General features: G+C 35.9%; 1 protein-coding gene across 3 annotated transcripts in view; it reads right to left on the bottom strand.

Annotated features, from left to right (window-relative positions):
* HHIP (hedgehog interacting protein) overlaps positions 1-27,375 on the bottom strand; it is a 96,199-nt gene that overhangs the window by 33,808 nt on the left and 35,016 nt on the right. For all 3 annotated transcript variants that reach the window (XM_021938828.2, XM_021938829.2, XM_003899227.3), the window contains exons 5-6: positions 1,372-1,523; positions 792-965 (exon numbers count right to left, since the gene is read on the bottom strand). In XM_021938828.2, the coding sequence (XP_021794520.1) occupies positions 792-965; positions 1,372-1,523 (326 nt within the window). The remainder of the gene's footprint in view (positions 1-791; positions 966-1,371; positions 1,524-27,375) is intronic.

The following is a 27,375-nucleotide window of genomic DNA, read 5'->3' as shown; positions in this document are numbered from 1 at the left end:
TTTGTATTTTTAGTAGAGACGGGGTTTCACCGTGTTAGCCAGGATGGTCTCGATCTCCTGACCTCGTGATCCACCCACCTCGGCCTCCCAAAGTGCTGCAATTATAGGCGTGAGCCATCGCGCCTGGCCTACAGAAAATTTTAAAATGAGCCAGATGTGGTGGCATGCGGCCAGGAGGATCTCTTGAGCCCAGGGGTTTGAAGCCACGGTGAGCCATGATGGCGCCGCTACATGCTGGCCTGAGCAACAGAGTGAGACTTTGTCTGAATAAATAAATGAGTAATTAAATAAAATAAATTCCTTATTGTGGAAAATGAAACCAGACAAGCAACTGAACCAAGACACAGTGTGATGGTGGCTGAGGACTGTGGCATCAGTAGTACCCTGCTTTTTTTTTTTCTTCTGCCTCTGTTCTCTTAATTTTTGTCAACCTACATCTATGTATTCTGTATTCCCCAAGCAGCTTCGCTGGGCGATCTTAGCCCATTACGCAGTGTTGAGAGGCAGTATGGTTGTACAGGGCCACTGCTTTTCAGTGCTGTGCCTAGCAGAGGCAGCCCCGGAGCAGAGAACTACGCAAGAGTAACTCTTTTCATGACAAACAAAAGATCACATAGCGTTATCAGTGAATTCCTCTCCATTTCATAAATGCAGACACTGACGACAAAAGTTAAGTATTTAAACAAGGTGACCTTTCAAAGATGGTTCTTAATTTACCGGTGCCCACCTTTTCTCCTGGCACTTAAACCATTTTAACCTTGACAGAAACCCATTTGTGATCAGTCTTTTACCTTAACCCATCCATTTCTTCCATATCATCCAGTGTAATCATCCCATCACCGAGAATGATGTACAAAAAGCCGTCGGGACCAAAAAGCAGTTGTCCTCCCAGATGCTTTCTGTGGAGTTCTGCAACTTCAAGAAAGACTCTGGCTGTTCTCAAATCAACTTGGTGTGGATTTTTTCTACATTGTGGGAAGAAAACAATACCATGACTGTTAAAAGATTTAAGGTGAGTCCATTAGAAAGTAAATAGTGTATAAATGAAAAAACAAACTCCTGGCACATAGTAAATAAGGAAACATATATTTGAAATGGAGCTAATAGAAATTGCTGAAAAATCACATTATTTTCCAAGTTTCAGAAGTAGCCTTTAAGTTGAGAGATAATTGAGGAAAAATGTCAAAACCATTGTTGTTCTCAATTTCTCTTAAAGACACATAGGGGGTTTTCAGTAAGACGGAGATAATGATTTAATTATTGCCACCTTATTTGGCTACTTGTTTGCAACTTCTAAATAAAAAAGCTTATGAAAAAATGATGAGAAAATAAGATGAAAAATGTCTATGCTTTGATGCCTTTTAGTGATACCTGGATACTGTGTATTCCACAACCCTAAGAATATGGTCATGAGGCCCGATAGCCCACCGTTCTTGGTTGGTGGTATAAGACACATACAACTTTCCATTTTTCTTGTAATTGGGATGGAATGCGAGGCTTAGCAGTCCTCTTTCATCTCCTCCCTGCAGTCAAATGAAAAACACAAAGAATTGTAAAGTTAATTATGTTCTTTATTGTGTTTCAACTGGAACCCCAAAAGAGTCTCTTTCTTTCCTTTGGATAATCTTTGCCCAACCTCCTTTCTTTTCTTCCTTGCCTACTGCACAAAAAAGGATTATAAAGCATTTCACTTTGTGGAACTCTTTAAGGGTTAGAACAAGACAATTGTCTTGTGTGGTTATCTATGCGCAAGAGTCTTACACCACTTTTGTCAAGTGATTTGTGTATGTAATCTTGGGACGCCGGGAAGACAAGTTTAAGTGCTGTGAAGAATTCTTTCCCGGGTTACTAGGTTGCTTGTAGTTCATAGAAGACAAATAAAAAGGTTCATAATCAACAGTCACTTCTAATCCAAGTCTCCAAAACCTAAAACACAGTGTGGGCTGCCAACTCCCACTGTCTTGGCAATATGTTTAGAAAACAGTTAAATTGCTTGTGTAATATGTAAACCTTTGCTTTACCCTGGAGGCATCTACATCAGTTGTCACAACGATGGTGGTCTGTTCATCATAGCTAGGTAATAGGCAGCCTTGCCTATCTATCTATAAATGAGGCAGTTTTACACGAATCCCTTCGCTGTATAAGGTTTTTCTTTACAGAAGGATGAAGCAGCGGGAGGAGGCCTAAAGGCCACGGCTGGGGAAGGAGTGGGAGAAATGCTAGGGAGGAAAGGGGACACTAGGAAATTAAAGAAAAATCCCAAACAACTTTCCTGTGTTATTATACGAATGTCAAGGATTGTATACATTAGGCATGCCAAATGCTATAACAATTAAAACATCATCATGTTCTTAAATAGAAAGGCATTTTATCTTCATTTTCTGCTAATTCAACTTGTTGAAATTCAATATGATCTTAGCCTTTGTTTTATCCCACAAGTAGTCTAGGAATTTCTATAATGAAATCAAAGTATCTAAAATTATCTAGATCAGAGGCTTAAAGTTCACATACTAATAAAGCCAGGGAGCACTTTCTCGGTGAAAAACATGGCATATAAATTGAATGCTGCAACTGCTGATGGCACATCACCTTATTTATTCCATTAAACATCACGACATAGCCTATGGCAAAAAGCTATGAGAAGTTATTCCTTCTCAAGTGTTAGCAGAGAAAAAAAAAAAATCTCTAATACTGCAACCTCTTCACAAGGTCATGTTCAGTCATGGAAGCACTCTCATGTTTTTGTCCCCCACAGAATAGTATATGTTATTAGCAAAGCAAGGAACTGTTTGTAGTTCTTATTTTACATGGAGTTCAGAATTCAAAGGTTTAGGCATAAAAGTTTACTTTTAATAAACATCGATTTGTTTCCTGGCCTAGAGAAAACTGTTTTTAGATATAGATCACCCAAAGTAGAATACCCAAACTTTCAGAGCATATAAATATTAAAATGGCTTCAAATACACAGAACGACCAAATCATTATTTCAATGTCAAAAAGTCAACTTTCTTGCTCATCACAATATGCATAATTTTAATTTTAATCATAAAGGTAAAACTCTAATGACTTACATATGAATGACTCTCTGTTTTACAGATTATCTTGTTCTGGTGATTTTAGTATTAACTCGAGGGTGCTGTTTTTCTGCTTAAATCTTCATTATATAAAAATCTCTTAGATTTCTCATGAGACACTGGAAGCTAGGATATGTAAGTACAATTTGACTGTAGAGAAGCCACTGCACATTGGAACCTCCTTGACGGATTGTCTAATGAGGCCCAAGGGTGGGATTTCGTTTGTGATTAATTCCTCCCTCAAATATATTTCCCTCTAAAGCTGTGAGTGCAGGTTAAGTATTGCATGCCTACTTCACAAATGTTTCTGTTCCACTATAAGCAGCTTTTGTTGAAAGTAGTTCTTTGTAGTTTTTAATCAAATCGTCAGAAATACAATTTGAATTGGATAGCAACATGCTTTAAAACTGTGTTGGTTGCTTTTCAGGAATTAAGAATGTAGAATTAAGGCACCGTAGAAAGACAGATGGGAAAAGAGATTTAAACAAATCCACAAGTGATGGAGGACAACCGTTCACTTTAGAGATACCATCTATCACAGAAATGACTTTGGGGGCATTTTTGACATTTAGTCAAGTGCCAAATATGGAAAAAGAATGAGACATGTGAATGACAGAGAAATAAATCAAAAAAGCAATTAAAAAAAGTCAGTAAGTCTGAATTTTTCAGATAATAGGATTTACAATTGATTAATCATTACATATGACCTCATTTTTGGGTCAACTTCCAGGTGCAAAGTAGTTTAGAAATTTTACTACTCTTAAGTCATTTCAGGGAAATACTCACTTTTATAACTACACTGATGAAAACAATTTAATATATTATGTAAATATCCTAGATTTTCTCAAATCTAGATTTAAAAATTATATAACAGGATTCTTAAATGTTCAGAAATTAGAAAGGAGAGATACACTCCTGTTGTGCCACACTGTGCCAGGAGATTAATGTATTGAGAGCTCATGTTTCACTTGAATTAGACTTCAGAGTTATGTTGTCTATTTAATTAAAATATATTACTGACAAATTATGATTTAACTCTCAAATGCAAACCTATCTCTAAGGTCTGGGTCATTTTTGAAGATCTTATGAAGAAATAGGTTGATTGGGCACTGAAGGGTTAATTTTAGACTAGGGTCAGTTAGAGGCCACACCATCAGAAATACCACCAGATATTTAAGGTTGCTTCAGCTGTAGTCTTCACTAGGACACTGTCCTAGCCCGAGAGCCTAGATGTTGGTGCCTGGAACTGGGACTGGCCAGCAGACCAGATCTCCCAGGCTCCTGTACTTCCTTCTATTATCATAGTCCCCTTTGCCCCAGCTCTGACTGTGTGTGTTCAAAGCCCCATTCTGTTGGTCTAGTCCCCTAACCCAAAGACTCCCTTTTCTCTTCACTCTGTTTCCAAATCCGATAACGCAACTTTAGAGGCTCAGTAGAAAAAAACAACAAAGCCCTGGTGTCAGTATTACTAACTGCTCTCCTTCTTACCACTTCTCATCCTTCCCCTTCATTATGTGTGGTTTTATGGCTCAGAGAATATGGAATCAAAATCATACACTCCTTCCAGAAATGTCAGTTATTGAATTGAGTCTAGGGAGCATCTGGGGAGTTTTTATTTTATTCCTGAGCTTCTAGTGATTAGTTGAGCCAAGCTGGCTAAAAAGGGAGAAAAACATATTAATAGAATGGCAAATGGAAGATTTGTGATTCAGGCAGTCGTGCCTTTCAAAAAGACACTGACTTCTAATATTATCCTTTTTTTTTTTTTTTTTTTTTTTTTTTTTGAGATGGAGTTTCACTCTTTTTGCCCAGGCCAGAGTGCAATGGCTCAATCTCGGCTCAATGTAATCTCTATCTCCCGGGTTCAAGTGATTCTCCTGCCTCAGCCTCCCCGGTACCTGGGATTACAGGCACTCGCCACCATGCCCAGCTAATTTTGCATTTTTAGCAGAGATGGGGCTTCACCATGTTGGCCAGGCTGGTCTTGAACTCCTGACTTCAGGTGATCCACCCTCCTCGGCCCCCCAAAGTGCTGGGATTACAGGCGTGAGCCACTGCACCCAGCCCTAACATTATACTTTTAAAAACTGTTAACCAATGTCCAAAATGTTTATCCTTACTCATGTGAAAAGCAGTGATTTGTCCAAATATTCACATCATAATTGTACTTCATTATTAGCACTGAGCACTTTGTATGTTGTGCTTCTGGGAATGCACAGACAGCATTGCTAGAACAAAACTGAAAGCTAGAAGGGCAACAAGTAACTTACCAACAAGATTTTAGGGTTTCCTCAGTTTGGTAATGCTTAAAAAAAAAACAACTTACTGACTTGAACCTCATCCAAGCTTCATAGGCTGACACAAGACCCCCTCTTCCCCTTTGCTCAGCTCTTCAATGCTACATTAACTTCTGGACAGCCCTACAGCAAACACAAATGACTGCTCAAATTTGGAGTGCTGAATGATTTGAAAATAATGTTCCCACAATTTGGAACCTGGAGTCTAACTTGTTTCAGAGAAAATCATAAAACCCTCTTTGGGCACTTTTAATAAGTGTTTAACTATCTGCCATTCTAGTTATCAGTCAGCTCTTAAAAGCAATTTCACAGGGTCCACAGAAAATAGACAACCACAAAATGAAGAGTACTGATAACTTTAATGTAAGTACAAGATCAGACCTAGTGCTGCAGCTTTGGGATAAATTCTTCCCTGGTGAACAGATCAAAGTTCTAACCAATTAAGGATATTCCCTTCTTTGAATAATTAAGTATCCATTTGAAAGAAGAGATAATCATAAAATGATTATAACATAAAGTATTTTTTTCTTTTCTTTTTTTACACATGGTTTCACTCTATCACCCTGGCTGGAGTGCAGTGTCACAATCGTGGCTCACTGCAGCCTTGAACTTCTGGGCTCAAGCGATCCTCTTGCCTTAGTTTCTGACAGTGTGGGTATTACAGGTGTGAGCCACTGCACTCGGCCCTATTTTTTTCTTTTTTAACAGACATTGTGGGGCAACATCTTTCATTGTGATATTTAAAAGACAGCATTCTCTTCATATTTTAATGTGGTTAAAGTTATTTTTTTTCTGATTTCTGTTTTTGCTTTAAATTTGCCCTAATGTCCTTCAGGAATTACTGACTTGTACATTTTAGGAAACACAATTTTTCTTAGTGACCTTTTGGGAAGTGGCTGACTTCAAGTTCAGTCATCCACAACATGACCCTATGATATTAAGAAAGCCATGAAACATAAACTAAGTAATGTGACACTATGTTCAAGACATTAGTTGTTACTGCCTTGTCAAAAATTTTATTTTACATTTATTCCACAAATACTTATTGAATACCCATTATGTGTTGGATATGGTGCTTAGGGATAAACAATTAACAAGAATAAATCCCTGCTCTCAATGAGTTTATATATGGAAGCACATAACAAAGTATAGTTTTGAATTTTGAGTTGTTTCATTCCAACCATACTTGGAGATTTTTGAGGAGAATGAACAATGCTACAATGTTGGAAATGTGCATGGTCAAAAAACAAGTGTTAAAGATAAGAATTAAATATTTTTGGTAACTTCTGACACAAAGATTAATTTATATATTGGTGCCTGAGGTTTCCCCACTCTAAAACTTGCTAAGAAAAAGAAAAAAACCAGCTTGATTACATAAAAACTAAATTACATGAAGAAATGAGCAGAGTTTCTACAAACAGTAAGACCATCTTGTAATTTATGTTATGTACATGACACAGGCACACAGGTATGAATGAAGCTCTCTAGTAAAATTGTTGCTCTCTTAATGCTCAAGGAATTTTTAAGAATTAACGTAAGAATAGAGTGGTGGTATTTTGAATTCCCTATAAGATATATACTTTTACTATAAGGCAGGCTTTCACATTTCTTTTATTAACTGTCATTTTCTTGCATATGTTTTGCTGATATGTATCATGAAAGGAAAAAGAGGAAAAAGAGGACTTGGGGCTAACATGTGACCCTCTCACACAAATCTATGCTTTCTCTTAGACTGGAACTATTTGCTGGTTGGAAATGGGAAAACAGGTTTGTTTGAGAACTGTTAGTTCAAACACAATACCAGATTGTATTCATTTTCTATTACTGCTATAAAAATTTACCACAAACTTTGTGGCTTGAAATAACACAAATTTGTTATCTTAATTTGTAGATTAGAGTTCAACATGGGCCTCACAGTTTATATTAAATGTTGGCAGAGCTAAGTTTCTTTCTGGAGGTGCTAGGAGATAATCCATTTTCGTTCATTTTCCAATTTATGGAAGCCATCCGCATTTCTCAGGTTGTGTCTTCTTTCTTCCATCTTCAAAGCCAGCAATGGCGGGTTGAATCCTTCTCATATCACATCACTCTGACCTCTTTTGTCTCCCTCTTCGACTTTTAAGAACTTGTGATTACACTGAGCCCACCCAGATGATCCAGGATAATCTTCCTATGTGCTGTTTAGCAATCTTAATTCCATCGCAACCTTAATTCCCCTTTGTCATGTAAGGTAACATGTTCACAAGTTCTAGGGAAAGGACAAGGACATCATTTGGGAAGGGGCATTATTCTGCCTACCACATGAATATTTTAATTGATTTCTAAAAAAGGATCCCAAGGATTTATGACTTGTGTCTTCATGGCCATGCCCTCCTGTGAGCACTGAACGAGGAGACCAGTGAAGTTCATATATAAGTTCACAAGGAAATACTTAAGGAACACTCTGTTACAATAAGCTCTTTCTCATAGCTGTCAGTATTGAAAGAATAACCAACATTCTTCAGAATGAGGTGAAGGTATCCTTCAGAATTGAGGAGAAGGAGCAAGAAGACCATTTGATAAAATGTGGACATGTAAAACTTTCACATATGAATTCAGGTCAGATCAAAACTCCCAAGTTAGTCAAACGAGTATCCAAGATACAGAGAAGGTAAAATTAAATATATATAAACCATTTCTACTAACTGGAGGACAATCTTTGCATTTTAAGTTGATTAAAGCTGTGTTATTTTGCTGTGTGTATAAGCTGCGAAACACATTGCAGAGCACTGACTTCTTTACAACTCTTGGAAAAGATAAGGAGCATCGCTTTTCAATAGTTCCGAAAGTCTAAATTGGTCTCAGAACAGGAGTCAATCCCCTGAGGTCCCTGAGCTAGCTTATGGGAGGGACTGAATTATTCGTTTCTGTGATATTAAAAAAATATATTTGTTCTTTGTCTCCAGTTCTTGGCACAAAGCCTCTAAAACTCTTGGAATTTCCTGAGTGATAGGAGTGCATTTTGTTTTTCATTTGTAAGGAACCTTTAATCACACCTGATTTTATACTAATAAGCTGACTTTGGTGGGCTTCTAGATAACTTCAAGATGGGGGCTGGTAGCCAGAGGAACCCACCGTGTGATTAGAGAATTGGAGATTTCAGCCCACCCCACAATCCCAGGGAGTGAGAGGGGCTGGAGGTTGGGTTCAATCACCAATGGCCAGTAATTCAATCATCAATCATGTCTGTGTAGTGAAACCTCCATAAGGCCCTAAACAATAGGGTTCACAGAGAGTGGCACGCCCAGAGAGGGCAGGGAAGCTCTGCACAGCACCCCCTTGCAATATCTTGTTTTATGCCTCTTCCATTTGGCTGTTTCAGAGTTGTATCTTTCATAGTAAACCAGTAAATAGTAAATAAAAGTGCTTTCCTGTGTTCTGTGAGTCATTCTAGTGAATTATCAAGCCTAAAGGCGAATTATGGGAACTTCCAAATTTGTAGCCAGCTAGGCAGAAATGTGGTAGCATGGGCACCCCATTTGTGATTGGTAATTGAAGTAGGGGCAGTCTTATGGGGCTGAGTCCTTAACCTGTGAGGTCTGAGCTAAGTCCAGATAGTTTCAGAATTGAATTGAACTAAATTGAATCATTGGGTGCACAATTGGTGTGGGAGGACTGGTGGGTGTGAGAGGAAACTTCTCATTTGGTGTCAGAAAACACCCCAGAAAGAACCTGAAAGGTTACTTAGCCCATTCTCTTTTTTAGGGAAATGGAGATCATGATCAAGTCCACTTGGGAATACTTCAAATAATTTGGTAGTTTTCTTTTCATTCATAAAATTCTTACTCTTGAACTTGACTTTTTTCTTTTTTTTCTTCTAAACTTAGGTTTGGGAAAGACATAAATATCTCATGTCATTTTGTAATCCACTCTTTTGGCTTTTCTGGCCTGCACTATTCTCTGAGGATGCAACCAGCCACAATAAACTAAGGACCTATCACTTCTAATAGGAATTCTCCCTTTTCATTAAAATTTCCTCTACTTTTCCGGATTTGGTTTTCCTTTAAACTTACTCCAATTAATGGAATACTGAGGCTCAACTTGTCTCTTCTCCTTAATCATGTTTACTCACTGTTTCAGTCCTCCAAGAAAGTACAGTTGTGAAAGGCTTAACAATGGGGATTCCTTCTGAGATGGTAGAGCCTACTACACACCTAGGCTATATGGTATGGCCTATTGCTCCTAGGCTACAAACCTGTGCGGCATGTTACTTTACTGAATACTATAGGCAACTTAATACAACGGCCAGCATCTGTGCATGTAAACATAGTAAAGGTACTGTAAAAATATGGTGTTATAATCTTATGGGACCACTGTTGTATATGTGGTCCATTATTGACTCAAATGTCTTTATGCAGGGTGTAACTGCATATACAATTTTAAAATGCTGGGGGGACACAAGCTCACCTCCATCACACTCCATCACACCTGACAAAGGAATCTGTCCTGCTTTAGATAACACTGGAGAGCTGCTAGAAGATAACCAGCAATTCAGAATTTTAGGAAGCGTCTCATGGGGTATATAATCTCTGATATGTGGCAATTGGTCCATGTCAAATATATGTTTAGGATTTTCAAGCATTTTATCTTTTGAAGGTAGCAGATGCAAAGACAGATTAGAAAAGTGCAAATGGGAGAATAAAAGAGATTCCACATGGAAATCATCTACCTGTAAGTGACAGTAATTCTCTTTTCTACTTTCTTCAAAAAAACAAAATAAATCAGTCATACTAGGTTTAAGTTACAGCCTACTCAGAGTGAAGACATTGGAAGATACTGGAAGTGGCTATTTTCTAGAATTTCTAGTTTCATAGCTCCTTCTTATTCCATATATGAATGATCTTTTGATGTTTCCACCTATGGGGAAAAATGTATATACATACTCAGTTATACACTTACAACTATTATAGTCACAAGATTTTATGTATATATATGATTTATTTTATATAAAATTTATATTTGTCAAATGGAATTTAATTTATTGTCTTCATATTACTATTTCCTCCCTAGGCTTTTAAAGCATTTGAACTGTGGCATGTGATACATTACGGCGTATTAGAGATTGGTTTGACTTGTACCTTTTATCTTGCCCGGGCAGCAGTCGACAGCTGTGGAAACTTTAATATATGTGCCTAAGGAATCCAATATAATATCAGAGAATGACTTAAACACAAGGGACTATCTGGCTCAATATGCATCAGATGTTAATAATATCCATAGTATTCCAAAGTTCCGTTTTCTAAAATATCTTCTCAATAAGACAAAATGCTCTAATAAAATTAAACTGTATGAAACATCTATTTGAAATAATAAAGTAATAAAACAATAAGCCTCCAAAAAGCATAAACCCTTCTCAAAAAGAAAATCCTGGCAGTAAACAATTTTTTGAAGAAAAAAATATAGAAATATTGGTGACACTTAGAGAAAGCAAAGCTTTTATTCTGTGCACTTAGGCTCAATGAAAGTAAACTAATGATGGTTTAACAAAACTACAAGAATATTCTTGGGAATAAAAAATGAATAAAAATTAAAATTAGAAAAAACTTTGTAACCTTACAAAACTATTATGAACCATAGGCTTAAGACTTGTTGAACAAAAAATTTAAAACTATATTCTAGACGGAACTGTAAAAGGGTAAAATATTAAGCTAACTAATTTGTTAGACACAACAAAATGTTAGATACAACCAAATGTTAGATATGTAAATTAGGAACAAGTCTCCAGTATACTGTAAGCTTCTTTTTTTTTTTTTTTTTTTTTTTGAGACAGAGTCTCGCTTAGTCGCCCAGGCTGGAGTACAGTGGCGCGATCTCGGCTCACTGCAAGCTCCGCCTCCCGGGTTCACGCCATTCTCCTGCCTCAGCCTCCCGAGTAGCTGGTACTACAGGCGCCCGCCGCCTCGCCCGGCGAATTTTTTGCATTTTTAGTAGAGACGGGGTTTCACCGTGTTAGCCAGGATGGTCTCGATCTCCTGACCTCGTGATCCACCCGCCTCGGCCTCCCAAAGTGCTGGGATTACAGGCGTGAGCCACCGCGCCCGGCCTACTGTAAGCTTCTTGAAGGCAGAGACCACATATTGGCATTTCTGATTTCTTACATAGTACCTCATTGACAGTGGAGGTACTGACTGTACCTCCTTGTTATAGTACAAATGGGATGTACTGAGTTCTTACTGCATCCCAGAGACTGTACTAAGTGATTTTCAAGCATTATTCTGTTTAAACTTTATAACAACTCTAAAGTTTAATACTGTTTTATTATCTTTACTTTCCATGTAAGGAAACAGAGGCATAGAGGAATTGAGTAACTTGCCCCAAATGTGCAAATAGAGGTAGCAAAGCAGAGATTGTCTGTAATTGGAAGACACACAATGAGAACTATTATGTTACAATGCTCTACCAAGTACTTCCTAAATGAAGAAATGAACAAAAAGAGAAGAGACTATATTCTCTTATCAGCACCTATTGTTCATGAACTGAGGCAGTTTTGAAACAGTCTTAAGTAACTTGGGTTTCTGAAGTTCTTCAAGGCAATAAAATGAAGCTCATCCCTCAGTTACTTTAACTCATATATATTACTTTAAATTAAATGACATAGTCATTTTAACTTACGTGGGATATACTGAAGTGTGTACCTCAGTTATTTTAACACAAAGGTTAATTTAGGTTTTAAGGTAGTGTTGTGCCAGTAAATGGCCTGTTTGGGAAAAAAAGAAGTGTGGATTTGTGTAAATTTGTGTGGCATAAATACTGAGGCAAAGGAAAACTTCTTGGTAAATATCTTCAATCTATCACATAAGGTTGTTCAGATAATCCAAGAAGATGATGAATGTAAAATTACTTAATGAGCTCTAAAGTGCTATTCGAATTGAAGATCTAACTATTATAGTGCACAGAGAGGGAAGAACTATTCTCACATTCAGTTGTTCTATAACATAATAAGCTTCTCAAGAAGGGAATGTGATTTTGAAGCAGAGAATGTGAAGTCCTATATTTTGATCAGATGAGGAATGCGTGCACATTATGTAGAAGTAGTATTAACTTGCTGCCTGCCATCCAAAGAACTTTTGGACTTCAGAAAATTGCAGGCATGGACAGGCACATTTACACTTATATTTAGCACAAGGCTCACCACATACTTTTGATAAAGATTTGTGTATGTCTTTTCAGGAGGTTTAGGTGGTATGTGTTACCAGTGGTTGGTTTATTAATGGATGATTTGTAAGGCTTGATGTAATGTAAACTTTTGTTCTAAAATTGAAACACCCTTAACTTTGCTATGGTAGAAATATAGTTTTTTCATTAAAATATATAAAATTTATACTCTAAAGTTAAACATAAAGCAATTATTTAGTAGACAAAGATAAGAGGTGAAAGAAATAGATCCCAACATTTGTGTGTTCTTTAATAATACTGATGGCAAATCACAATATTTCCTCCCCACCAAAAACAAACCCAATGTGAAAATGCACTGCCAAGATTTATGTTAGAAAAATGTGTATTTTTGATAGTAGCAAAGAGCTGTGAAAATTACTTCAGGCCCCTATTGACTAATATGACACATATTTATAGAAACAAAAAAGGCACCAAATTTAGATTTAAATTTGGATATTCAATTATAAGCTAAAGATGAATATAAGATTATTCAAGGAGTGTGTGAGAGTATGCACATCCATTAAAAACATACATATCCCCAAAGACTAGATGATGCCACAGAATAAAGGAAATATTATTTATGTTTGGAGAGGTTCAATTCTTTCTTCTCTCAGTGTCTCATGGATTTCACTCTTAGGACCATTCTTAAATCATGAATAGTTAAAAAAAATTAAGTTGACAAATGTTGAGCAAATCTTGTTAAAAAAGCAAGTATTTCCTTTGGAATAAGGAAGACAATTTAGAAAACCCATTAACTTATTCAGACTCCCTTATAATTTATTAGTGGATAAGAAGTGTCTTTTTTAGAATGACTTGGTCTATAATAAAGACAAATGCATTTTCATACTTTATTAGTAATAATCTTACAAACATAAGAACTATTAACTTCTGTAAAAACAAAAGTTAATTTTATGGAATTACTGGAATATTAGATTTTTATATTGAAAACAAAGGAAATAAAATGGACTTATATGATTTCATTCACCATCTTTAAAACTAAAATCTCTGAGACATAAAGTCTTACCATTTTATTTTAAACATTAAACCCAGGAATATAAAGTAAGTATTCTCGATAGTTTCATGTGATTTATAACTTTTTTGCTTTAATTTTTTTTCTCCTGTCAGAAAATGGGAGATTCAGGGCCCTTTTAATAGAAGAAAGAAATCACAATATTAAAGATAAATGCTTAACTGTAGCAAAGGGTACAAAATTGTTTTTAATGAATTTGACCTCTTGCTTTTATAAAGTTTGGTTTTTATGATGTGTGGCTAATATGCTGGTCATGCAGCTAAAAGCATTATCTTCACATCATTATATAGAAATATAACACTGGTATACTTGAGTTTCCTAGTCATGTTTCACTACTCTTGGCCGTTATATATTTCTATTGTTACTCTAAATAAGAATTCAAACTGACTTATATAAGAGAAAACATTAAGCAATTAAGTAAGATTATTGCTTTGAAAAGAAACCTTGAAAAAAAACCCCAATAGTTTAGACCACCAAGGAACACTAATAAATTTAAGGAAATATGAGGTTTCCTCCATGTGACTTCTCTTGAAGAGTTATGCAATAGATTGCTGGAACTTCGAGGTCATAACACAATTATGGTACTTTAAAAATTATTTTCTAAGTAGAGTTTGTATTTACATGATTTATATGTCAATTAAACTTGCAATTTACCCAGTAGCAGAATCAAATTCTTTGAATCTTTGATATTTTTATTAAGTACTATTTTACAAAATGATCAAATGCGGAATTCTAACAACACAGAAACATTAAAACGCTAAAATATGAACAATGTAAACATTCATTTTTATATGAAAAATTATTCTTATTCCAAAATATCAATAGCTACAAATCAACATTTAGAAAATAAACATTTGCTATGACTCAGATATCTAAATTAAGAACTCTTTTTGATATTTGATATCTTATATCTTTGTATTAATTCTGAATAAAAACTATTATGTATTTCTGACTAAATGCATCTTTAGTACTAAATTATATGACAATTTAAAATATAAAATTTTGTAGTTCCATGTTTTCTATAGGAAAGAAATTATGTTCTATTCCATTCAGATAAAATAAATGTGGGAACTGTATATTATAGATATCTAAAAAATCTGGATGAAATTCAGATTAAAGATAGAAAAGTGATTATAAAATTAGAACAGGATTTATAAAGAAAGTCTAAAGGGAGGGCTTGAATTTCTTAAAGTCACAAAAGAAAAAACTCTGAGGAATACAAATAACCTTATTTAAGTACATGAGGATTTATTTTAAGGAAGACAGTGTCCAGTTGTTCACCTTTTCCATGGCAGTTTCACCAACAGGATAGATTTCAATGAATAAAAGCTCTGTTCCTCATCATTTTTAATATAATGAAAATTTACTTTAAATATCTATGATTAATACAATTTTGGATCAAAGGACAGAATTTGAGGGAACTTCTGATATTAAAATTGCTTGAGACTGTGTTATTAGTCCATAAGGGAAGAGCCAAACAGTGAAAGACTGACCAGTGTTCTAGTATGTTCATAATTCGACCCAGGTAGCAGCTTGAAAAAAACTGATGGAAAATTGAGTCCCATTCCAATTCCCAGAATCACTATGCAGAGATTAGTTCCTGATTCTAAATCACAGGGCAAATGAAGTGTTTATGGTGGTTCCACTTTCCTGACTGCCAGCACCCACTGTCTTCAACACCTATAACGTTATGAACATTTATCCTCACTCACTGCACAGCTCTTGCTCTCAGATCCCAGCATGTCACTCAGTCATCAAGGGGCAGATGTGGTATGCCAGTGGATTCCATGTCCTCATCTGTCAGATTCCTGTTCATTCACAGCATGGTGTTTAAGAGTATGGGCCCAGGGATCCAGGCTACCTTGCTTTACAACTTGGCTCGTTCACTCGATAGCTTTCTAACTTTGGGAAAGTTACCTTAGCCTCTCTGTGTCTCAGTTTTACCACTTTCAAAATATACACATTTCCTACCTTGTGGGTTGTTGCATGGAAAGATAGAAGGATGATCCCTGACACACTACTGATGCTCAAAAAAATTTAGCCATTGTTACAATATACCACAGCCTGGGATATTGTATTCTAGTTGGGGAGAGACTTTACACAAGTGAGGCTATACATAAATACATATTTCAACTTTGGAGAGGACTGTAAAAGACAAGAATAGGGTGTTATGGGAAATAATTCAAGGGAAATCTAATTCAGGCTAGGGTGTCAGGGCAGACCTTTCTAAAGAGGGAAGACTTCTCTAAAAATTCAAGTTGAGACTTCAAGAATGAGAAGGAGCCAGAAAGGGAAGAAAGTTCCAGGTAAAGAAAGAACAGCATCTCCCAGAGAGATACTTTATCTGTAATGAGTGTGATTCTTTGGGAAAAGAGAAATGGAAGAGAAGAGTGCAAAAATATGTGTACTCCTATTCTTGCTGGTTGTGGAGAATTTTAGGTATCTGAGGGCACACGTAAATATGGTAGAGAGAATGTGGGCTCTATTACATGACAGTTGGGTTTGAATCTTTGCTTATGTGACTTCCAGGCTGTTTGAATTTGGGGAAATAATTTAACACCCCTGAGCTTCAGCTTTTTTCTATTGTAAAGGCATGATAACTTCTAACTCACAAGGTACTTTCTTAAAAAATGAAAAATACGTTAAATAAAAATTTAAAGTTACTAGTACCCAGATGGCACATATTTGTTAGTTGTTCACTAATCAGCTCTTTTCTTCATCATGGTGGGGATGGGTGGGAGAAGCAATGAGTGTCCTGTTCCTGTACATGACAGTGCCACCCTTGAAATGCATAAGGTCAACTCTAGCAAAAATGATAATTCAATGATTCTATGTGAGCACTTAGACTTTTTCCATTAGGAAAAATTCTTTTCTTTTCTATTTTGATAGTCTCAGGTGGAAAACTGTAATAGGATATAGTATTTGGTTTTTTCTCCCTTATTTGATAGAATGTGTGACAAGTGACTTTAGAGTGAGGGCTTTGGTGGAGGCATTGCTGATGGTACTTAGACTTCTCACGTGCAGCTTTTGCAGTAAAGCTGCATGTGTTACTGGGTGGCTGGAGTTATTTGAAATCAAATTTAAAAATTAATTTAAAAAGGCATCTCCTTCCTTATATAAAAAATCCTATACATAGACTTATTTAAGTATATAAACAGAGGCACTGTTTGTATTTATATGTATTATGTGTGATAATTAAAAAAGAAAATAGAAATATAAGCACATTAGCAAAAACTACATAGATATTTCAAGAATCATCAAATGATTAAAAAAGCAAAACTCCTGAAGCAGCAATCCATCAGCCTAATTATGGACACAAATGTCAGCAATATCAATCAATTGCCTTATTCTTCTCTTTCTTAAATATTGCCAGATGCAAACATATTGTCTTTATGTCACACATGTAAGCCTAGACAGCAGGAATCAGGGGCTCAAATGTGAAACTACCTGTCAAAATTAGTAAGCGTGATATAATAAACCTTGAATTTTTTTATACTTATAAGCAAAATGTAAGGCCATATTGGTGTTGATATTAGAAATCCAGATATCTGGTGGTCTATATTTTATCACTATGAAAATGATAAAGGAAGTTTTGTTTTCTTTCTATTGGAAAATTGGCAGTCTTTCAATTTTAATAAATGGTAGATATTGGAGATACATATAAGATTGTCTGGGAGCCCCTCAATATACAATGAAATATTATTTTGTGCAATATTACCCATCATTCCAAAACAGTCTTAAAGTAGGAATATGGCCTAAGGTAGAACTGCCCTTATTAATGCTGGAGTGACTTTGGCATCCACTGCTGCTGAGCTGGTTAAAACACAGATAAAGCTGTTTTCTTTGAATTTCTTGATATAAATCTAAATGGAGGTTAAAAAATATCACCGACAGCATAAAGAACAAAAAATTTCTTTGATTGTGAGAGTTTTTTGTTTCTGTTGGCTATGCTAATAAGACACTGGCCCATTCTTCACATAGATTTGTAACAAACAAATCTGGTCATTTTACTTTGCCTCTTCAAAATAACAACAAAGCAAAACTTTTTGACTCTTATCACCTATAAAATAGGCCCAAATAATTTATCAGGGGCTATGAGACACTTTACAATATGGCCTTAACCTCTCTTTCCAGTCTCCGCTCTGTCATTCCATCTCATGTTCATGTCTTTCCAGCTACGGTCAACTCTGATGCTCTCTTGGCTTTCATATCCTGATGCATTTGCATTTGTTTGTTCCCTCGCTTTGAAGATCATTCCCATCTAGTTTCTATGGAATAACTTGTTGATCATTTAAGACCAGCTCCAGCACTTCTGCAAAGTCCTCCTTGACTCCAGAGTGTAGCAAGCATGTCTTTTTCTTTTCGTCCTAGTAGTTTCTAGGTGTTGCTAGGACACCATACTACCATCATATCACTTTGTGTTGATTTCCCTACCCCATACAGAAATCTTAGATGGAAATCAAGTTTTATTATTCTTCGATTGCACCTTAGCACTTAGCCCAATGACTGACACCTCTAGGTATTCAAATATTCATTGTGTAGGTTAATAGTAGACTCTAAGACCTAAACCTCAATTTCGTGAATTTCATCTATCTTTACACAATTATCTTCTCTTTCAAAACATACAATTATCAAATAAGTCACTTAAAATGGTTTACCCGCCTGTAATCCCAGCACTTTGGGAGGCCAAGGTGGATGGATCACATGAGGTCAGGAGTTTGAGACCAGCTTGGCCAACATAGTGAAACCCTGTCTCTATAAAAATACAAAAATTAGCCAGGCATGATGGTGCATGCCTGTAATCCCAGCTACTTGGGAGGCTGAGGCAGGAGAATTGCTTGAAGCCAGGAGGCGGAGGTTGTGGTGAGCTGAGATCACGCCATTGCACTCCAGCCTGGGTGACAGAGTGATACTCCGTCTCAAAAAAATAGTAAAATAAAATAAAATAAAATAATTTACCTAGAAAAGATATTAGAGTAAGGCTTCAGTTAGAAACAGAACGTTAACAATTTCTATTTGATAGTAGTAGAAAAAAGAAGCATCTTGCTAAAATATATAATAAATAGTTATGTTAAACCTTCCTCTGATAGTAACAAATAATGGTCTATAAAATACTGGTCTAAAATTGTTTTTCAAGTTGTAGACTAATCCAAGCAGTACTCTAGGCAAAAATCAAAAGTAATTATTTCCTGTTTTGAGTTTTAAAAAATGTTGTACTTTACCACTATGTTCTTTTTGATGATAAATGTATAAAAGAGAACTCATGGTAGCAAAGTAGTCCTGGAATCACTTCCCAAGATTAATGTCACTAGAAAACATCAGGCAAAGTATTAAGCGGTAACACTAGACAATTTGTTTTTCTTTGTAACTACTTGTCTAGATTTTCAGAGCAAAAACACTAATAAAAGTCAGTCATCATTATGATGTCATTTTCATAATTTCCTTAGAAATAAACCAGCAAGTACAAAAAATATTTATAATGTACGACATCATCTATGTGCCTTTCCATTCCTCAAACTTTGAATTATAGTTAGTGAGGTTTCCTGTTTGTTATAAAGAACACACTCTGAGTGAAATCAAATACATTAATAAAAGCTTTCTGAAATCAAACTGTCTTGTAAATCACATGTGTGCAGGTATAGTTTAATCACTATAGACTGAAACAATTGTGTGACCTCATCCAGCAATTGATAGAAAGATTTTTTTTTTCTTTTTGCAAACCAAACCCTTAAGAAGGTATTTATCTGTCACCGAAATGGTTTCAGTATCTAGAACAAGCTCTAAATGATATCTTCCTACTGGTATGGTGTCGTCCCTAGATGACATTTACAACACAGCAAGCTTGAAGAAATAAGCACTCCAATGATATTTTTGGTGCTCCCACCTTAAATTCATAAAATGTCTATGGCCTTCATCCAGACACAGGAGAATTGAGAAGTTTTGTGTGTATGAGAATGACTTCTCATCCCTTCCATTCTTGCATGTAACTTCTTAGATGATGCACTTCCTCATTTATCCAATCCTGCAACTGTTTTGTCTGGCAGAGTTAATTAACATCTACCAGTTTACATAGTTTCTTTGACATTTAACATGCTCCCTGTGACTTGTGTCTTTTAAAGGATAAAATGGACTGGGAAAGGGAACAGAAGAACCTCACATTTATTTAAATACATTAGAAAGCATAACTCTTCCCCGTAAGTTCTAATACTTAGACTTCCTATTTATTTTTGCAGAAAAATTAAACTTCCCACTCATTCAAGATGGGAAAATCTTATATTGGCACAGGTGAGCCTTTTCCTCAACACTTGCCTAAATTATGCATTTTCACTCGTTGGCTGCCTGGAACGTAAAAAAAAAAAAAAGACTCTCCAATTAATTCTATAGATGGACACTCTGTCGACCAGCACCACTGGGACTCTTCTAGCAAGCTGCGTTTACCTTCCTTTACAATCCACATTGCTACGCAAGGCCAAATCAAGCACAACTTTTTTTTTTTTTCCTGCTTCAACAACAAGCTATTCTGAAAGTGACTCGTGCTTGGGAACCAAGGCTGACTCAGACAGGAACATGGTCTGTATTTGACTTGGTGTTAGTTTATTATGCAATGTTCACAGAAGACAGCAGAGTTGAAAATCAGTGCTGATTCTGGAGCAAAATTTCTTTAAATGCGTTCATAGTCTGGGTTTTGGTTGGTTATTAGACAGATTTTGTCCACAATTATTGGACATAAAATTTGAATCCTGGTTCTACCAGTTGCTAGACATATATCATTGAGAAGATTACTTAACTTTCTGAACATGAGTTTCCTTATCTGTAAAAAGGGATAATCATATCTAGATTACAAGACTGGATCTTGTAAAGACACTAACACAGTGGAACTTCAAAAAGGTGGATTCCCATTCCTAACAAGTTAAAAGCCACATGCAAATAGAATGTAAGTTGTCAAACTTAGCTTTGATAATGCTGAGATGACCTATAGGCCAATAGCAAAAAAAAAAAAAGAAAAAGAAAAAAGTTGCCAAAAGTTATTAGGCACCTGAAACATGTAAAACACTCACTCGATCAAGTGAGTTTTATGGCTTTGTGGTGGAGGAGTGATGCAACTGATTGTGTAAGGGATGAAGACACCGAAGCATCAGTTTAATTTAGGGCAACTCCACACAGAATGAAAGAATTCAAAGGCATTGGCTTTCCTTTTCACACATAAGGCTCACTACACTACGAGCACATCTAATAAACTTTCTTGAATACTACTTGCAGGAGACAAAAATATCCTCTGTGAAGTTGGTAGAAATTAAGCAGGGATGCATCATTAAGCTCTGTACTAGCCTAGAATTAATGCATTAATGTAGACTCTAAACCAAGGCCATGTAGAGGAATGGCTGCATTAAAGATGGATTTGCCAGATACTGCATTCGGCCCTTTGATTTGTCTGTGGAATCACACTTTGCCCTGAGTCACTCCTTTACTCCAAAACTCTCTACTTATGTGAAAGCCATGCTTATTGCAATGTAGCTTCTGCACAAAACACATGAAGAGAATATTATTAGGTTGTCATAGGATTTATTGCATGGATGGCTGACACTTCAACAGATAAACATAAGCAGGATTATTTGTGACATTATGAAGCTGTGACCAATGATAAGCAGACTGGCTGAATACAACAATTACATAGAGTGACAAAGCAGCAGTATATGACCAAAAAAATTAATCACCCTTGCCCTGAAGACTTGATGATTTATTTTAAGCCACTCCATCATGGGGCCCAGGAGATAAAGAGCAATGCTTTGAACAGCAATTATTTGGAAAGAAATAGAGGCTAAGCATCTTTCTTTTTATGTGTTTAAGTTTTCACACATGTTCCCGTTTTCATATTTGTCTCTGTGACTGTTGCACCCGGACTAGGGTTCTACCAGAAAGTTCTGACAACTGTACAAGCTGCATTGCTAAGAAAGCTGTGGCCTTATGCTGAGCCAGTAAATGGCTCTACATTCTTACTCTCTTTTCTCCTTCTTTCTACTCAGAGACACGCAGGTCTTTAATAATCTTTTAATAGTCTAAATTAAGTCTTTAACTTAAAAGAAATTTTGCGTTTTAATTACAAATTGGATAAGCAGAGAGCAATTGCCTTTCCTATAATTTTTTGAGTAACATTTCCTATTTTCCTTTGTTTTACTATTAATATTATGAATATATCTTTAATCTTCCCTTTTCTTCTCCATCCCAATTTCGATAACATCTTTAATGCCAAGGCAGCCTATTTTTGTGAGAGACACTGATTTAATAGTCTTCAGGATCATAGATAACTAACTACTGTATTTTAACCAGCCTTTTTTCTTGAACAACTTTTAGGTATTTCTACTGATTTTTAAAAATCTTTGCAGCATTTCCCCCAAAGACTGCTTCTCATGAATTTCCTGGCTCTTAAGAAAAAAATCCCTCTTCTTTAAGTTTGGTGTCATAATAATACTTCTTAGAGCCTCTAGGGAGGATACCGAACTTAATTATATTATGGCCACTGTAATTTGGTGGGTGAGCCACACTTACTTCCTTAACCAATTCATATGCTACTCAAGGCTAAACCAAGAGTAACCTCTCTTTATGCTTCAGCAACAAGCTGTTCCAAGAAAGCAGTTGTTTATAGTATTGAGAAACTGTGCCTCCAAGCCACATCCCAGTGTAATGTTCACTTGGCAAAAAAGAAGGTTGTATGTTGTTCAACAGGGAAATTTGCCTCATTCGACCACCCAAGAGGGCAGCAAAAATAAGTCACCTAGTAAAGGTGGTCTTTATACAAAGGTCAAACAGAACTTTACTGGAAACTTTGGGTGGACTGGAAAGTCCTGGCTTAATATAGTGAACTGCATAATTTAAAATGTGCTTCAGTTTTACTATAAGTAAAGCTTATTGTAAGATCAATGCGTGCCTGATTATGCTTTCGAATAAAAGGAGCAATAATTTAAAAGGAAAGAAATGGAACAAGATGGCTGGTGCAAGACATTATTTCCTAATCCTGACACAATCCTAGATGAGTCGCCTTCTTCTAATTTGTTTTCTTTTATCGGTAGTTGTCTATAGTGACAGCCACCTGATTTTCTTGATGATGAAAAGGATGAGAAGGTCCTATGAAAATAGAAGAGCAAGAAAAGGAGGCTTGGCCATCATGTTGCTTCTATCAGGCACAAGATACTAAGTCCGAGTTAACTGAAATTCCACAATTTTTCAAATGTTTTTGTTTTTGGTCATTTGTTGCTATTATAAAGGTCATTTTAATGTCTACTTTATGATGTACAAGTATTTAATATCAGACATGGTATAGTTAAGGAAATTTTGTAATTTAAAAGTCTCCAAATATTACGGTGACTGTATGTCCTGGTTTTCTGAACATAGTTCTGGTCTATGTCCTAGTACAACTATTCAGACATTCTTCTTTACTCTCAAAATCGTCCCAATTTGGTGACAAATTAAATGGACACCCTTACTTTAATGTCTACTTCAACTACTGAGCTTGAACAGAGGAGAAAATTCTAAAAGTACACTTGTAGATAAAAATTTCAGTTTTGTACAGCAAACAGTGCCCAAGGCTGACATGCAGGAAGATGATATTGGTATGATCCCTCTTCTCCAGGACCTTACGGCCCACATGGACAGGGAGTGTCAGTGTAAGGTGGGTAGTGCTACAGTTAGGATGCAACTCATGAAGAGTGTTCTTGGGCTATCTTGTATAGTGCAAAAGGTTGCAGTTATACAGTACATGGAAATTGTTGCATTGATAATGGTAGAGAGTAGCAGCATATGCAGGGGGCCAAGATAATGAAGTTAGGATGTGAAATATGTATACAAGACCCAGGCAAACCAATTACTGGTGGAAATCCTACACAAGTCATTTAGAGTTGAAAGTTACAGAATGCAATCAGAAGCAACAATGCCACTTTCTTTTCACTAGTCTGGTATATGGAAATAAAAAATGGTTCCTTAATGATGTCCTAAAAAATTCAAAGCCCTAGGAAATATAAACTATAATCTCAAATATGACTATAATCTGTATTTAGCAAAATATGCTAAACTTTTTAGAATATCCTTAATATTGTTAAAATATCCTTGTACAAATGATATTCTAGTGTCTTCAAAGATTTTCTTTTCTTTTCCTTTTCTTTTTTTTTTTTTTTTGTATTTTTAGGAGAGATGGGTTTTGTCATGTTGACCAGGCTGGTCTCAAACTCTTGACCTCAGGTGATCCTCCCACCTTGGCCTCACAAAGTGCTGGGATTACAGGCGTGAGTCACTGTGACTGGACTAATTCTTTCTTTCTTCTTTCTTTTTTTTTTTTTAGACAGAGTCTCATTCTTTTACCCAGGCTGGAGTGCAGTGGTGCAATCTCAGCTCACTGCAACCTCTGCCTCCTGGGTTCAAGCAATTCTCCTGCCTCAGCCTCCCAAGTAGCTGGGACTACAGGAGGTCTTCAAAGATTTAAGGCAACACAACTCAGGGAGGAGTGTGCTGAGAATCACTAATTGACCATCCAAATCGCGGGTCAGCAAACGTTTTTCTTAAAGAGCCAGATATAATAGTAAATACGTAAGGCTTTGTGGGTCATGGAATCTCTCTGGCAACTACTCAAACCTTGCTGTTGTAGCACAGAAGTAGCCACAGAGAATACATAAACAAATGATGTGGCTGTGTTCCAGTAAAACTTTATTTACAAAAACAGGCTACGGGCCAGATTCAACCCGTAGATTGTCAAGCCTAAATCTAAGTCATTACCATATAGCATGTCTTAAGTACACTTTACTCTGGCCCAAAAGCTAAATAATATCTACATATGTGGAAGCAGTTGGTATACAATAATTTATCATGTTTTAAATTCAATTAAATTTACATTATTTGACTATTATCTTAAATTTAATTTCCAAGAACCAACTATTGTAAACACAGTGGTCTTTTGTTAACTCCTTAACATTCCTAAAACAAAAGGAAATGTTGTAATTAGCCACAATTTTTTTTTAACTATAGCTCAACTTTTATATTCAGAAACTCCTCATAAAATACCAACTTATTCTTTATTTCTTATTTAAAAATGAAGACTAAAGTGAATAGCTTAGCTCTGTGTTTATCCCAAGGGAGGACTGAGATTAAGAAGATATTTTATTTCTGTTCAATCTGATCCAAGCTTCTTTATTTTAGATAGAAAACAAGAAACATTAATTATTAATTACATGTCAACAATCTAAGCAAACTAATAATGTTTGGAAATTACTGGACAAGAACGTAAAATCCTATGACCTGACAATGGAGCTTTATTCTAGAAGTTACTACTTTAATGTGGGCAAGATTATAAAACCAGAGACTTGTTTTCTGTGTCCAAATCCTCTCAGGTTTTGCCTTTCTTTCTCTCTTTGCTTAAATCTTTTTCTTCCTCTCTAAATCAAATATATCCAAGTTTTATTTTATCAGAATCTGCATTTGAGACAAGAACTGAAATTTGCTCTCATTAAACTAAAAAGACTGGTAAGGATAACAGTCAGCTTTCTCAGTAATATTTGCACTTTAACAGAGATTAAGCTAATAAAAGTTTGGCCGATGATCTTTGAAAAATATATTTTAAACATCCTTGCCTATGTAAATACAGTTTTAACTTGTTCTTAGAGTCTTAGTGTCAACCTTTTAGAAAATGGTCTCATCTGTATTTTGTTTCACACATAGAGATGGTGTTTTCTTAAAAATAACTAATAGTCAATAGCAGTAATGCTGCTGTTTCAGTCTCTCTTCCGAAAGGTGTCTGTTAAGAAATTCCATTAATTGAAATATCAATGAGAAGTGAATGCAGTCTTTCTCTCTCTCTTTCTGTCTGTTTTAATAGATTTATTTTCAGGAAAATTTCAAGTTTACAGGAAAATTGAACAGAGATAGAGATTTCCCATATATTCCAGTCCCCTGAAATACTCTTTTTTTACTTTGATATTTGGTGGTGTTTTGAAAGAAATAAATCTAACCCAGGGTGAACGGATTTGTCAAAACGTGGTGCCATGTGGTCCTTCACTTTGTTTTCATGGGAAAACACTGCATTTCCTTTGGTTAAGAGCACCTGAACAACCAGCAGGCATTGTCATCCCTAAAGCAATCTATTACTCCTGCTGTCTAACTTTCAGAGTACGTTGAGAAGTTTTTGCCGTCCTGCAAATCTGCTGTTCCTCCTCTGCTTCTCAGTTCCACTTCTCGGTAAATTAGTCTCTAGAGTGCCTTCTATGTCCCCTATATTTCTAATCTGCTGTTCTAATCACTATCACTCAGAAACATGAACGTTCTGGGAAAGCTTACAGCAAAACATTAGCCTTGTTAAACAATGAAGATTAATTTTACAAATAATTCAACATGAGTATGGCTCTGGCTAGCCAACCTCAAACTAACAATTTTGTCTCCCCATGCTTTAGTTTCCTCAACTGTAGAATGAAAGAGCTAGGTGGCATGATTCCAAAGGTTCCTTCCACTTCCAAAAGTTTTATAATTTTATAACTAAAGCACGTGACCCACAGCTATTTTCCTTGATGCTCAGAAGCCAGTTTTGCTTCATTTTGCCTTCCCAATTCTGTCCCCCGAAGGTGATGATGAAATCTAATTGCCAGATAAATGAGATGCTAAAGCATGCTGCTGTAAAATAAGAAGTCTGAAATCTGGGGGCCGGATGCAGTGGCTCCTGCCTGTAATCTCAACACACTGGGAGGCTGAGGCGGGCGGATCATGAGGTCAGGAGATCAAGACCATCCTGGCCAACAAGATGAAACCCCAGCTCTATTAAAAATACAAAAATTAGCTGTGTGTGGTGTCCTGCACCTGTAGTCCCAGGTACTCAGGAGGCTGAGGCAGGAGAATTGCTTGACCCAGGAGGTGGAGCAGTGAGCCGAAATTACGCCACTGCATTCCAGCCTGGATGATGGAGCGAGACACTCTGTCTCAAAAAAAAAACAAAAAAACAAAAAAACAAAAAAAACAACTTTGCAATCTGATAGACTTTTGAAGTCCAAAAAACTCTAAAGAGCAAAAGGTTTTTTATAAGTTTAGTGCATACTTATTTTCCAGCAAAACTAGACCAGAATGGTTGTGAAACAATTCATAGTCTTTATATATTCAGATGTTTTTCTGCAGTTAGATTAATGTATAATATATGAACCATATTGACTTAATATACATCTGAAAGTCCCTGAATTCTAATACCTATCTAGTCTCAGTGGGTTTCACATAAAGAAAGTGAAAGGTGGTAAACCTGATATATTTGTAAAGATGACCTGAATATTACAGTATTTCATATTTTACATATAAGAATAAGCTGTTTTCACATTTTTCATGATACCTTTATGTACATTCTTTGAAAATTGGTCATTTTTACCATGTATCTTTTAAATTATTAGTCAATCAAAATATTCAGTTAATGAGAAATTCCTATTCTTTGGTAGAGATAAATAGAAATTTTCTGCATTTTAGTATTTTGCAGGTCAATACTGGGAACAATGAGACTGCATCAATATCCTGACAGAAAACAAGTAAATGGGAAGACATTTGAACCTGCTTAGACAGTAATCCTGGACACAAGTCCAAAAGCCCTCATTCCTTCTATCTTTCTCTCTTTCTAATACCATAAATCTCTATCTGAATGTTTACAATTGGCTTATTGTAATTCATCAACATGCAAAAATAGAATTTCTGGATTTTTTCTAGTTCTTCTGTTTCATTTAGAAGAAGTCCAATAATCATTCTTTCAATGAATGAATGAATCCATCAATGA

The sequence above is a fragment of the Papio anubis genome, chromosome 3, assembly GCF_008728515.1.
Source record: "Papio anubis isolate 15944 chromosome 3, Panubis1.0, whole genome shotgun sequence".
In the NCBI taxonomy this organism is placed as follows: domain Eukaryota; kingdom Metazoa; phylum Chordata; class Mammalia; order Primates; family Cercopithecidae; genus Papio; species Papio anubis.
This window is presented reverse-complemented; position numbering and strand designations above follow the sequence as displayed.